Source organism: Macaca mulatta, chromosome X (assembly GCF_049350105.2).
Source record: "Macaca mulatta isolate MMU2019108-1 chromosome X, T2T-MMU8v2.0, whole genome shotgun sequence".
In the NCBI taxonomy this organism is placed as follows: domain Eukaryota; kingdom Metazoa; phylum Chordata; class Mammalia; order Primates; family Cercopithecidae; genus Macaca; species Macaca mulatta.
The window spans coordinates 79,476,265-79,490,609 of NC_133426.1; the positions used below are offsets into that span (position 1 = coordinate 79,476,265).

Genomic DNA, 14,345 nt, shown 5'->3' on the forward strand with positions numbered 1-14,345 from the left:
TCAGTGGGAGAGCTGAGCTCTTCACCTCTCTTTTACCAGGAGAGGCCTGGAGCACCATCCTGGGTCCCAGTCCCACCCAAGTGATGGGTTTGTGCTTCAGTCACAGGGAGCAGGTCCATTTTCAGCTGCTGTGACATCTCACGGGCTCAGTGGCGGGGAGTAGCTGGTAGGGATGGGGAGGAAGGCAAGGCCAGGCAGACTCGAGTCCTGGGTCTGCTGGAAGAGAGGTGGGATCAGATAGATGCAGGCCACATAGCACAGTCGAAGGTGGCCCATCAACCATTTGCTCCGTCAAGGCGGTTGATACCCAAAGGGACTCACTATACTGAGGTGGGTGCAGGAGCAGGTGTGGTGGGCAGCCTTCCAGAATGGCTTTCAAGGATCCCCCTTCCTGGCACCCATGCTCCTCCTATGGGATTCCCTCCCCTTCAGGGTGGGCTGGACCTAGTGACTTGCTTCTAACAAACAAAATTTGGCAAAGGCGATGGTGTGTCATTTCCATGCTTAGGCTGTAACAGGACTGTGACTTCTGACCTGCTGGCATTCATTCTCTCCCTCAGGCTCTTCTTGTATGCGTGCTTGCCCAGATGGAGAAGGCCAGCTGGCGAGGAGCTGATGGAAGCCTCTGGCCAACAGCCATAGAGGAACTGAGGCCCTCAGGCCAGCGACCCACTAAATCCTGCCAACAATCACATGAGTGAGCTTGGAAGTCTGTCTTTCCCCCAGTTGAGCCTACAGATGAGGAACTAGATCCTGCCAACAGCCACATGAGTGAGCTTGGAAGTCGATCCTTCCCCAGTCAGGCCTACAGATGAGACTGTTGTCCCTGGGCTGGCAGCCTTGTGAGAGACTGGGAAGTAGAGGATCCAGTTAAGCCATACCCGGATCCCTGATCTGCAGAACTCTCAGAGAAAAACTGCTTATCATTTTAACTTGAAAGGTTTGGGGTAGTTTTTCTATGCAGTAATCAATAACAATTAAGACAGCAGGAATATCTGGGGGCTAGGGACTGGGTGCAAGACACAGAAGGCTCGATTAAGGCTGGGAGGGGTTCTTGGGTGCCAGCTTGGGTGCCAGGGTGGTGCATGGTGCACCCATGTTTTAGTCAGACCTGGGGTCAAGTCCCAGCTTTTTCAGTAAATATCTGTGTGACCTTGGACAAGTATCTTGAAGTCTCCGGCCCCAGTTTAGAGCTCTGTAAAATCTGACTGACATTGAACTTCCAGGACCGTTGGAAAGATAAGTGCCGGCTTAAGTAATCCACACGAGAGAGTGTGTGATATGTTTTAGGCCCTCAGTAAGTGGCAGACATGAATAGTAATAGAGTTGACCTGGGACTCTGCATCCTCCTCTTGGGAGCTCCCGGGTGACTCCGGGTCATTCCAGTGCCAAGAAACAAAAACCAAAACCCAAAAACAGTGCAGGAAAAATATCTTCCTAGCAAGTAGGACAAAAGCATCTGTTCTCCAGGAAGAGAGGCCCAACAGAGTGGATACTTTTCCAAAAATTCTGGTGTGAGGGAGGCAGCCCCAGCAGGCTGCAGCTCATAGGCCATATCCCTTATGCAAAGGACCAAATGCTCTCCTCCCTCCCTCCCTAGATTCTTCTCTTCCTCCCTGCCCCCATTCATCCCTTCCTCCCTCTCTCCCTCTGTCACTCCCTTCCTCTCCCTCTCCTCACTTTCTTTCTCTCTCTACCTTCCCCTCTCACCGATGCCTGATTCCAATATCTTCACCCCACAACTCTGCCTCTTTGCACTCATTTGACCCCTACTAGAAACCCAGCCCTTCTTTATGTCATCCTGGTCTCATTCTAGATGAACCCATATCAATGTCCTCATTATGCACTGTTTGCCAGCTTCCCCAGCCACACAGGATGGTATCTGATCACTGGCTTCTAGGGGACAGCTTGGGTGGGCATCACTCTGACCTCACCATTGCACTTTAGAGTTGGTGTGTTTAGAAGGCCCAGTGTATGCACTGTAGAAAACTGCACAGGGACGGGAGCCCAGGACTCATCCTGGACCAGTAATGGAGGCTTCCTTCTATACCACCCAGATCCAAATGAGATGATTCTGTAAGAGCCCCTTTCTATCCAGGACATCGTCTCTCATCCCTCAGACTTTCCATCTGGACATCTCAACTCTGTTCCTCTCCTACAGCCTCGTCTTCCTCCACAGTATGGCTAAAATTTGCCTTCAGTACCCTCGAAAATGACTGTTAATTCTGCCCTGCCTCAGGGCCTTTGCATTATGGCTCTCCTCTGGAGCCACCATTTCCTTACTCAGCCTTTCACTTGTTCTTTTGATCTCTGATGTTCCTACCCTCAAAAAGAACACGTCCTTTTTCCCTTGGTAACATGTCTCCTCTCCACTAGGCCAGTCCCAAGCACAGTGTCCTCACTTGACTGTCTCACCATAGTAATACATTTTCTCTCTGTGTTACCTTGAGGAAGTTGCTATACCTTTCTGGGCTTCCATTTTCCTATCTATATGATGAAATATTTGACTAACACACAAACATACTGTGTACCCTTCTCTATCATAGTATTTCTCGTGCTAGACTGCCCCCTCTGGCAGGTTAATTTGCACGACTGTCCTCATCTGGGCTCTCATCTCTGGAGCATGAGCTCTGCCTTGTTAGTCCTGGAACAGCCAGTACCTGGACACAGGGCTTTATCTACGGCATAGCACCAATAAATCTTTATTGAAGAAAACAAATCAATGAGCATGTGTCCACTAGAGCTTTGCTGTGTCTGGACTCTCCGATCTGGGATAAGGGTGAGAAGTATTCCTTTTATTTCCTCTAGCTTGGAGCCCAGAGCCTCCCGCTCAGCAGGGGCCAGATGTTTTCAATGTCTGGACTCAGAGCTGTCTTCCTGGAGGTGCTGAGGCCTTTTCTCCAGTCCAGAAATGAATCTGGGCTAGCTGAATATAGGTAGGGCAAGGGATATGAGACTGTGTGGGACACACATATGGATGAAGCTACCACTGCAGCTTAAAAGGCTCAGGCCCAGGGGACAAGATTTGAGGCCACCTTGTTCCCTCCTTCCCTTGGGCTCAGAGGGAGGACCCTTGGCTGCAATGATACCACCCTCCAACCAATCCGGTGGGTTACGAGGGGCCATAACTTGGAAAATAGCAGTCGAAGTCGAAACCCAAGTGGTCATAGTGGGATTTAATAGAGCAGGGCTTGGTGACAAGGGGACCTCACCTCTAGAACACACACACACACACACACACACACACAGAGAGAGAGAGAGAGAGAGAGAGAGAGAGAGAGAACGCCAGCCTGGAGCCCCCTGTTCACCACCCATCAGAGGCTGATTCACACACCAAAACACCCTCACACATTATATCCTCAGAAGCACAACACTGCTGCTGATTGGGACCTGGCTGCCATGAACCTCCTCAGGCGGTTTGCTGTGATGACCCATTTGCACAGGCTGTTGATTTCTAGAACTTCTCAGGTTCAGGGGAAGACAGGTTTCATCTGTCAGTGTTAGTCACAGTGCCCTCACTTCACTGTTTCACCGTAGTGATACATTTTCTCTCTGTGTTGAGCAAGGTGCTATACCTTTCAGAGCTTCCATTGCCCTATTGACATTCTGAAATCTTTGGCTAAATGATCTCCAAATTCTTGTTCTTCTCAGACATTTGGTGACCCTGTGGCTTAGGGGACTGTTACATTCACAGCTACCTGCTGTGTCAGCCAGTTGCCTAGTTGCAAGTGCCCTGGGGGCTATTATGCCTCCCATGAGCCCTAATGCAAGTATTTTCAGTATCCTCTAAGGGTACCCTCACTATCCCCTAAGATACTGCATGACACCATTGGCATCTCACCCTGCCTAAAATGGCTTCTTTTCATATCCCAGAGCTACAGAATGGGTGGGCAGCTGACTAGAGTCTCCCAGGCTAGGTCCTTAGGAGACTACACGCACACACACACACACACACACACACACACACACACATATCACTATCTTATGTCCCATGACAGACTTCAGAAACTCTAGGCCAGGGCCTAGACGCAACCCAGAAGATCCTCAAGGCCTGGACCTTGGAACTCAGGCTAGCCCCTGGTTGAGCACCCTCATTCTAGAGAACTGCAGCAGAGGAACTCGGGGTCTCCACTGGGACACATGTTTCTAATCCGGCACTGCTTCATGGTAGCCAATCTTGACTGCTACAAGTGCACAGAATAGAAACTGGGTCAGCTTATTTGCAGTTTCCAAAATCACCTCAGTGGCCTGGTGTTTGTGCTTCAAGCGCTGTTCCTCCTCTCCCTTTCCCTGTCTGAATGCTTTCCTCACACATTTCAGGCATCTAATCCTCTGGGAAACCTCCACTGACTCCATTAACATCCCCAAGGCTGAGTGGGTGTCCTGTCTGAGCCTCCTCATGGACCCCGAAACTTCCTCCTGTCACTCTCTGTTGTACTCTGTTGTGCCTTTCTCGGCCTCTCCCCAACCGGCCCACTGGAGGCGACATCTGAGTATGGGCTTGCAGACATGACCAGTCCTGGACCTTCACAGATTCTGTAAGGAAGGCTTTGTCTCAAAACCTTTCATATATCAACCACCAGATTAGCAAATATTTCAAGGGACAAATAACATCAAGAGAGACGGTGAAGGACAATGAACACTATCCTACACTGCTCCTGAGAAGAAATTGCTGCCACCTCTTTTCAGATCCATTTATCAATGGTTACTCAGTGTTGAAATATTTCTAGGGTTTTGTGCCAGAATTCCATTTCTGTGTATCTCTTCTAGGGCAACACATCCTCTGCGAACAAAGATATTGGAAAAACTTTTGAGAACTTTAAAAGCTGGGGAAAAATGTGAAGGTCGTTGTGTGTGAAAGTAGTTAAAGAATTATGGCATATCACTTAGAACACTGTGTAGAAGTTTAAAATGATGAGACAGTTCTCCATGAACTGACAGGAGAAGTTCACCCAGACTTGCTGTAAAATGCAAAAATCAAGTGCCACACAATACGTGCATCATGAGCCAGTATGTATCTTATGGCCCCATAAAAGACAAGCATAGGTTTCTATTAGTGCATGTATGTGTATGTAAATGCATTGATTGAGGAATTTTTGAGGAAACATATTAAACCATTACTGAGGGGTTGGTGACGGAGAGGGGTGGACAAGGGAGACTACCGTTTTATCTGTGTTGTTTTCGGACACAAGGATTATTTGCATAAATAAGACAATATTGTAAACAGGTGATATACCTGTACTTACTAGGTCTTTAATAAAAAGAAACTGTTATTGTTTGTAATCATAAGAATCACTTCCCCTCTTGCAGGAGCTTCTGCGAAACTCGCTTGCAAGTCAACAAAATTGTATTGAGATCCTCTCACGTACCCAGTGCTTTCACACATATAATCTACCTGTAATTTATCCAGTTCAATCTCGGGGCTGGCAAAATCCAGTCGACCCCTACTCCCTGTAACATCCACTCCAAATTTAAAATATCAACTTTTTCTTGAATCCCTACACACTTGTTTAATCTCAGCTGAGGGAGACATGGTATAAAGCTGGGGGCTGACATGGTAGCCTTTCTCGATATAAATCCCATCCATCTGCAGGGTGGTGTGGGGCGGGTCTTATCACCATCACTCATAGCCCCTCCCTGACTCTTTGCAGAACTCTGGGTCCATTCAAGGCAGTTGCACAGAGGCAGCTTATTTTCTCAAAGGAGATTCAGAAAGAAAAGGAAATGTTACTGGGCGGGACAACAGGGTTGTCCACCTCACCCGCCATCAGGCTTCGGGGACTGAGCAGCCTGGCCTCCTGGGCCAGCCCGGGTCTCATTTCTTTGAAAAATCACTAGGTTGGTATATTAGTCTTCTCGGGCTGCCATAACAGAATGTCACAGGCTGGGTGACTTAAACAACAGACATTTATTTTCTCGCAGTTCTGCCAGCTGGGAAGGCCAAGATCAAGGTGCTAGCCGATTTGGTTTCTGCTGAAGGCTCTCCTCATGGTTTGCCTCCTCCTTGCTAAGACGTCACATGGCCTTTCCTGGGTGCATGCAGTGCAGAGAAGAGGAGACATCCCTGCTGCCCAAATGTCCCTGCAGAAGCACAGTTGTCACTACCTCGAGATATGACACGTACAATGAGCCCTGTGGCGTCTCTTCTCATAAGGACACTGATCCTGTCGGAGCAGGGCTCCACCCTTATGACCTCATTTAACCTTAATTGCCTCCTAAAGGCTCTAGCTCCAGATACAGTCCCATACACGGTCAGGGCTTCAATGTATTAATTGCAGAGTGGGGGAACGCAATTCAGTCCACAGCAGTTGGCAAGGTTTTTTGTTGCAGACCCTCACTTTCTGGCGTTTCTGATTCTCTGCTGTCCAAATGTCCCTGCAGAATCACAGATGTCACTACCTTGACACACTGACAGATACAACTGGCCCCGCATCCTGCCTAAAGCCACCTACTACCACATCCCAGGGGTACTAAGGAGGAGGTGAATTGGGTCTCCCAGCCCAGAGGCCCTGCTGATCGATGTCACCGCCTTAAGCGTCATCATAGATGTCAGAAACCCTGGGCAAGGCCCTGGGTGCACCCTGGAATATCTTAAGAGGTCAGATCCTTGGGATGGTTCCCCAGGACTGATTCCGGCCCCTGAGAAAACTCACCCAAAAACTGCCTCAGAAGGGGCTCAGGGACTGCGTGGGGCAGTTTTTCTCGTCTTGTTCTGCCACCTGGTGGCAGTTGGCTGCGTCTACAAGGAGACAGGTGGAAGCTCCACAAAATCTGGGCCTTTCTTCCTGGGAATTTCCAGCACTTTGGAACAACCTTCCTACTTAGAAAACCACTTTCTTTATATGAGAATGAAAGTTGTGCTGGGAGATGACAGTGTAGTTATTTGGGTCTTCATTTCTATCCATTTTTAAGGTAACAATTTAAACCCAGCTTTTATCAAGCATTTAAACACAACTTGCTGGTTTGTTCATTCGAATCACATAGCTAGTCATATACAACTATAAGAAACACTACTTGCACTTGTTCATTGCTTCATGCTCAATTAACTCCTAAGTTTCAGTGGAGTGGTGTAGGAGAAAATCTAACTGGGGTAGATTGAAGGAGAGAAAGGGGAGATAGGACAGACAGTGAGACCTGCTCACTTCTTGGAGGAATTTCTAAGTATTTCACAACACTTGCCTGGAAATTCACAGGATTTTGTACACATCAGGGGGAATTATGTCTTTACATGAACGCTAAGGGCTCTTTACCCCTGATTTGCACACGAATCCTATGAATCACAGGGCTGTCTGAAACCATTTGAACCCTCCTCTCTGCAGCATACTGTACAAGTGACCGCTCAGGCTGTGCTTCAACACCTCTAATGTTGATCATCCCATTACCTTACAAAGCCAGCGATGGCCTGGCTGTTGGCAAGGACATCTTCGTGTGAATCCCATTTGCAGCATCTGCGGTCATGTTAACCTCTTTCCCGGCTCCCTCCCCTGCCCTTGTCTCTCTGCAATTCTGGGTCCATCTAGAACTCTGGGGTGACACCCCAAGAGCAGATGTGATGGCTGAGGTCCAATCATAGGCTTTTGGTGGATATGTATTTGGGGGCAAACACACAATGCTGCATTTACCTCCACACTATGAAGATATAAAGAGCCTTCAATACACATCGATTACTCATAAATGTCTACGTCTTATGTATCAGGATCACTCTTACAATTTCATCTGTAAGGTTCAACTATTAAATGTGAGAAAAACAGTGCACAGTAATGTGACAATAGTGTCCACATGAATGAAGTAGGGTGACCAACCGTTCCAGTTTCCCTGGGACTGAGAGCTTTCCCAGGACAGGGGCCTTTAAGTTTTAAACCTGGAATGGTCCCACTCATGGCAAACTAGGACCATGGGCGACCTTGGCATGCAATGAATCATTCATTGCCAAATACAATGAACTACCTGTAGAAGACCTCTACACATCATGCTCTCTCGAGGAGGACCCTCGGGGCTGTTTTGCTCGGCAAGCAGAAACGTGACTCGAGCCTGCTGGGAGGGCCAGGAGGAAGAAACAAAGGAAAAAGAAAGATTGGAGGAGTGGGAGTAAGAAACACAGGAACAGACCGAATGTGACATACCAAAAATGTATCCCCTACTGGAGCACAAGGCTGTAGGAGGGAGGGACGATGAGGCAGGGGCAGAGGGGCTGAATGGGGTGTGGAGGGGGCAGGCCTTCGGCCTCTTTACACCCGGCAGAGTGATGAGCTTCGCCGATGTCTTCAATGAAGTCCTGCTGGTCCCTACCGGCACATCACACACTCCCGGAAGCATGATCTTCACTCCCTTCCTTCCACCTGCTGACCTGGTGAGTCTGGCTTCCCTCCATTGTTCTGGAATGTCCCCTAGGAGGCTGGGCTTTGGTCTGTGCAGGTCACTGCTGCATCCCCAGCCCCTGGAAGAGGGCCAGAGATGCACACAACAGTTATTGGATGGGGTGAAGGAAGCCAGGGATGGGAGGGACCGTTAGGATCTGGCTATTTATTCTGGCTTTTAGAATGTGAAAGGGCCACAAAAAGACGCTGAGGAATGGGTGGCTGCGTCTGATGCCACGGAGGACCCATCCAGTGGCACAGCCTTGCCCAGGGAACCTGCTCTTCTGCGAGGGTCTTGGAGGAGCCAGTTCCAGAGAGCCCTGGCATGTTTCACCAAGTGCTTCAGGCGAGAGCTCTTTCGGAGCCAACCCCTGCCTCTCAATGCTCACCACCAAGCCCATCCGCCTCCCCTTCCTCTTCCACCAAGAGAACCTCAGGCCAAGCCAGAAATCCCCAAGGCTCCCAAGGGTCTACTTGTCACTCTGCTTTCCTCCCTAGGGGAGGATACCAGACACTCAGAATCTGAGACCACCGAAGCCACAGACACAGAGCCGTGAACGGTGACCAAGCCCCTTCTGATGCTCCATGCCCCTAACTCGCCGCAGAGTCCCAGTCACCGGACCTGAAATAAATGCTGGCACGCTTGACTGTTTTTGCTTTGTGGCATTTGATGGAACTTTCAACACGTCGGGTGAACTGGGGGTGGTCAGCTTTGGCAGCGGTGGGGTTGTAGAGGGAGAGAGCTAGCATCTTCCTTAGGCTGTCCGCCCTCCTCCTCGAGGCAGCGCTGCTTGTTCCTGGGTCCTGGTGGCAATGGGCTGTGGCCAGTCAATGAATTTTCCACAGCTGGCGGCTCTGACCCTGGTGAGGCACTTACATGCAGGAATGAGGACGGATTAACATCTCACATGCAGGAATGAGGACGGAATAACATCTCTCTTTCCCCTAGCAATGCACACCATCTTCATAGCTGAGGAAAACTGGGCGGTGTTTATGGGCAGAGGTGGGAGGGTCATGTGGAGGAAGAATCTGTGGATCTCAGAAAAGGCGTTAACCCCTATACTGACAAAGAGTTCCCAGGCCCCCCTACGCCACCGCAAGACAGAGAGCCCTTCCAACAGACGGCCTCGTCTTCAACTACGCATTGTTCGTTTTCATAAGAGGAGGGCTTCATTTTTTTTTCTTTTGCCCTCCTAAGGTGACCTTGATATGTGCTGCAACATAGTATCAGCAGGAGAATTCTGCAAAGGGGGTTGCAGCATACTTCTTCCTTTAACCTGTTAGAAATTGCAACACAAGCAATCACCAAGGTCAATGGAGAGACGGCGGGCCTTTCAGACACACAGTAATGGGTGGGAGGCCCTCATAAGGGCCCACGTCAAATTACTTTGATCTGCTTACTTTCTGAATGAGGAGCTGAGTCCCACTGGTGCTCCCAGAGCGGGCTTCTCGGCTTTGCAGGCTGGGCAGCTCTAGTGTCTCAGCACGCCCAGGGGAGAGCAACACTCTCGAGGACCCACTCCCACAGGAGGCTGACCCATCCTCCCTGCTGGCACACTCTCTTGCTTCTCTCTCATTAAGACTGAAATAAATCTGGAAGTGTTTGGTGGTTTTATGGGTCAAGATCTTTTTACACCTCTTGAGAAAATTATTTAGTTGGGATAGGGTTGGCTGTTGGAGATGGAGAGGAGCTTAAGACATATATACGTATCTGGGCTCATGTATGTGGTTACAGTCATGGGACAGCATTGCTTGTTCCTAAGTACCTGTTAGGACTGTGGCCTATAGACAATGCTTTTTCCACAGGTATCTTGCTATGGCCTTGAGGAGGGCAATTCAGTGTAACAACGCAGAAAAAGTATCATCTCTCCCTGCCCAAATGCATACACCCTTCATACCTGACAATGTTTATTGGCTTCAAATGGAGAGCAGGTGGCTTGGGATTTGGAGGAAAGGCCTCAGATTGAGGTACACATAATCGGCTCCCGCTATCCCCACCCCAAACTAAGACAGAGCCCTTCCAAAACCCTTTCCCCATTCACCTCAGATTGCATGTTTTCATATTATGATACCTCCACCCCCGCTGCACCACCCCACCACCACCACCACCACCTCCAGCCTTTCCTTGACGCCAGCAGAGGAATGCGAGTGAGGGGTTACAACGTAATATTATCTGGATCCTACATATCCTAGGGTAGGCCCTGAGAGAACTGGTGCCAGGATCCCACGGTGTTTGTGATGAAGGGCACAAAAAGGCTGTGCAAGGCCAACGGGCAGGGATGTAAAACATGCACGTCAATCTCTAAGAACTGAAGATAATTTTAGGCTAGTTATTATGATCACTATACCCACCAGGACCATTCTAAGGCATGGAGAATACTGGTCCTTTGAAAACCACGCTGGTGCTGGCCACTGTAATTTTGGTAGGGTTTGGCCTTCATCAGATCCTTCCCTGCTCAGGAAACCTCCATAGCTTCCTGGGCCCCCCAAATCAGGTTAGAGCCATCAAGGCTCTTCCTGGCTTCGCTCCAGGCTAGTCTAGACTTATCTCTCACCCCGACAAACAGTTTTCCCTCTATATAAACAGGATAACTTATCCATTCTAACATCTAGGCCTTTGTTTCTTAAAACAACAACAACTAACCGTAGTCATATAACCCACTGAGCTCTGTCTCTCCAAGGCTTCAGGGGCGAACATCTGCTCAGTGGCTTCTGGGAATCAGCTCCGGTGAGGGCAACACTTACCCTCTTGCCCATCGCTCCTTACGGATGCTGAATATAAAGCACCTGCTGTGTGCACTGTGGAAACTGCACAGGACAGCTTCTAGGCATGCCACAGGTGGAGTCTTTTCTCTGGCTCATCCAAGAGCCAAGAGCAGCTGCTTTCCAAAGAGTCACTTTCCACTACACGTTTATTTTATTATTATTATTTTTTAATCTCTCAGCCATAAAGTCCACCAACTGAGGATCATGGCTCCCGTACAGGTCCCCACCCCCAGATCCTCTCCCCAGTCTCCCGAAATTCTAACCTTCCAGTTCCACTGAAGAACATGGATTGCTCCCGACGCCCACAATACCCTGCCTCGGGGACACACTGCACTTACTACTCCTTCAGTGCTTCAGATCTCAGATGGCATCTCACTACAGGGTAGCCCTCCTTGTTCCCAGACATCCGCCACCCAGGGTTAAGTGTCTCACCTCTAGGCTCCCATACCACCTGGTCCTTATCCTCATCCCAGCAATTAATACATCAAACTGCCACATCTGGCTGATTTACTTACATGACAGCCCCATCTAGACTCTCAGATGTGGGGCAGAGGCTGAGTCTGGTGCATTCCTGTATCTGCAGCGCCCGGCACAGTGCCTCACATATAGTAGGTAGTCAGTAAATGTATGTTGAATAAATGAGTCGATGAGCAAGGTGTCTAATTCATTGAATTTTTATTTTTCCCTACATTCTGGAGAACTAGGCAAATACAAGCAGAGAGCGGTTGTAATTTTGTGCAACAGACACTGACCGGCTTTTTATTTTATCTTTGTATATTTGGAGGGGGGGAAGGATTGTACTGGTAAAGTCTCTCAAACCTTCAAAGAACAGCTTATTCCAATGCTATAATAAGTTACAGGCATAAAATGAGATAGTCTCCCAATTTCTTTTATGAAACAGCAAATCTCTCCTGCTAAAACCGAAACAGAGAAAAATAAAACATTTGACCAATGTCATTCATAAACCTAGATGTTCAACTTAAGTACTCAATCAAGTGTCTATGGAACAAACGATTTTGAAAAAATGCTTAAGGATGGCGTTTGTTTCAACTTTGATACAATTCTGCCATCATGTAGTTTTAACCAGTTTACTTCCTGTAAATTGATCGTCATTATAAAACAAGTTAATTAAGGCAAACAAAACTTTGCAATATGCAAATTGAAAGCTAAATCACTGAGAAACACAAATAGAACTGGAACACAGATACCATGGGCGGCAGGTTCTCCCTAACCCCACTCTACCCTTCGACTCTCGAAAAGTCAGGACCCCAGCGCCCACTGCTGTGGGGCCCTTTTGACTATCTACAGCAAAACAAAGTGAAGACTCAGCCTCAGTCTTCACTGCTGGCAGGAGGAGTCCCTGACGCTAGCCTGAGATTGCAACCACCCTGGCACTGTCCCGGGTACTGATAATTGCTCCAGCCATGGCTCTAGCCCTGGCACTGGCAACTGGCACTTGCATTGGTGCTGGTGCTGATGCTTGCTTCAGCCATGGCATAGGCCCTGGAACTGGAACTGGCACTAACACTGGCACTTGTCACGTCACCAACGGCAGCTGCCATCTCGGGCACGGGGTATCTCCTCCTCTTCTCTCAATGCCTCATTTACTGCCACGGAAAGGAACCGGGGTGGGTGTCCTTCACTTTGGTCACAAACTTCGGGACTTCCATCTGTCTTGTTTCCTTTGAGAGCCCCCACAAGAATACCTAGAGCGTGGGATTACTGTGGGACACCTATTTGTGCACCAGGTACTTCTGCTGCACACTAGCTTTGGTGATGAGCTTCACGGACTCCCCAAAGACGAAATGCTTTTTAGACGAAATGTGCCTCCAACACCCTCAACACCTCCCAGACCACCTCCTCGGGGACACAGCTGGCCTGCATGAAGATGGAGTCCAGAGTAATCATCGGGAGCCGGGTCTTTGGTGTGCCCTGGTCGCCTGTCAGGCCCCAAACCAGGGCAGGATCGATTTTTCTGATCAAGACATAGGAGTGCTCTGCTGAATCAAGTTCCTTCAGATAGAACCCAAAGCCTAACTCGGGGAGGTCAGAGGCTTCCTTGAAAATCTCAGGGAGGAAGCTCCTGTACCTTTTGATGACATACTTCAGCATGTCTGCCCTTTTGATCGCCACCGTCTTCCGGTTCTTAACCAGCAGGTACTGCACCAGCTCAGCTACTTTCTAGCTCACAGGGCCCCTGGGCATGCGCATCGGGGATGTTGGGGGCCCGCGGGGTACTGCGGGGGCGGGGGCGGGAGCGGGAGCGGGAGGCTGCGGGGGCGGCGGGGGCGCGGGGCGGGGCAGACAGTTGCCTAGGGGTTTCTGGGGTCTACAAAGGAACTTTCAGAAGCACCTGAGCAGGGGCTCCACGCCTCAGAAGAAGTGCTCCCAGGGCTCCGGGGAGCACTTGCTGTCCCCGCTGCAGGCGCCCCCATGGGGGTTTCTTAGGCAAGGAGGAGAGGAGGAGGCCACCGGGCCTCTGAGACCCGCAGGCCCTGGGTGTCACCTCTACCGCGGACGTTCTCACCTGCGGCTTTGGCTGGCCCAGGAAGCAGGAACTCTGGGAAGAGATGCGCGTCCACGGGCATTCGGCGGCCTGAGCGCTGTGTGCCAGGCCGCGAGGACAGTGACGTCGCCGCGGCTGCTGCGGCGGCTGCTGAGAAGACCCGGAGCCCCAGGGTCTTGAGTTGGAGACTGCCGCCCTCAGACCGGCAGGAGGAAGAGGAGGAAGAGGAGGAAGCGGGAGGGGAGGGGGCTAAGCCTCCGCCGCCCGGGTCTTCCCGGAGCTGTGGGAATGGGCGGGCGCCGCCCCGCAGTGCCTCTTCTGGCAGAAAACAGTACCGCAGGCTAGAGCCTGAGGGATGCGGGGGCGCTGCTCCCAGAGGTGGGGCTGCTCATGTGAGGCTTGAAAGAGACCATAAGCCTAGAAGCCACGCCCAGTGGAAGCGCTTAATGACTGTTACCTGTTGTGATGAATCCGATCATTCTGGATTATCTTCGTATCCCTCCTTCTCTCCTGTGGAGAATACTCCCTAAGAGCGTAGGCATTTCTGTCCAGCGGCTGCCTCTGCAGCTTCCTCTTCAGATCATCTACCTGAAGCTGCTTTGCTCAGTGCCTGGCCTAGAGTAACCACTTAGTGAGTTTTCCTTTGCGTTCCTTTCATTATTATAGCGTACATCGTATCTACATTGCTTGCACCGTGTGGTCATCGAGATGTGGAG

At 50.0% G+C, this 14,345-nt stretch overlaps 1 protein-coding gene across 2 annotated transcripts in view; it reads right to left on the minus strand.

Moving 5' to 3' along the window:
• The window catches only part of LOC144338749 (doublesex- and mab-3-related transcription factor C1), a 71,316-nt gene extending 57,357 nt beyond the window's left edge, over nt 1–13,959 (minus strand). The window contains exon 1 of one of the 2 annotated variants that reach the window (XM_077989439.1): nt 13,651–13,959. In XM_077989439.1, the coding sequence (XP_077845565.1) occupies nt 13,651–13,711 (61 nt within the window). In that variant the 5' untranslated portion in view covers nt 13,712–13,959. The remainder of the gene's footprint in view (nt 1–13,650) is intronic. The other variant, XM_077989438.1, reaches the window with a different exon arrangement.
• Between the last annotated feature and the right edge of the window lie 386 nt (nt 13,960–14,345).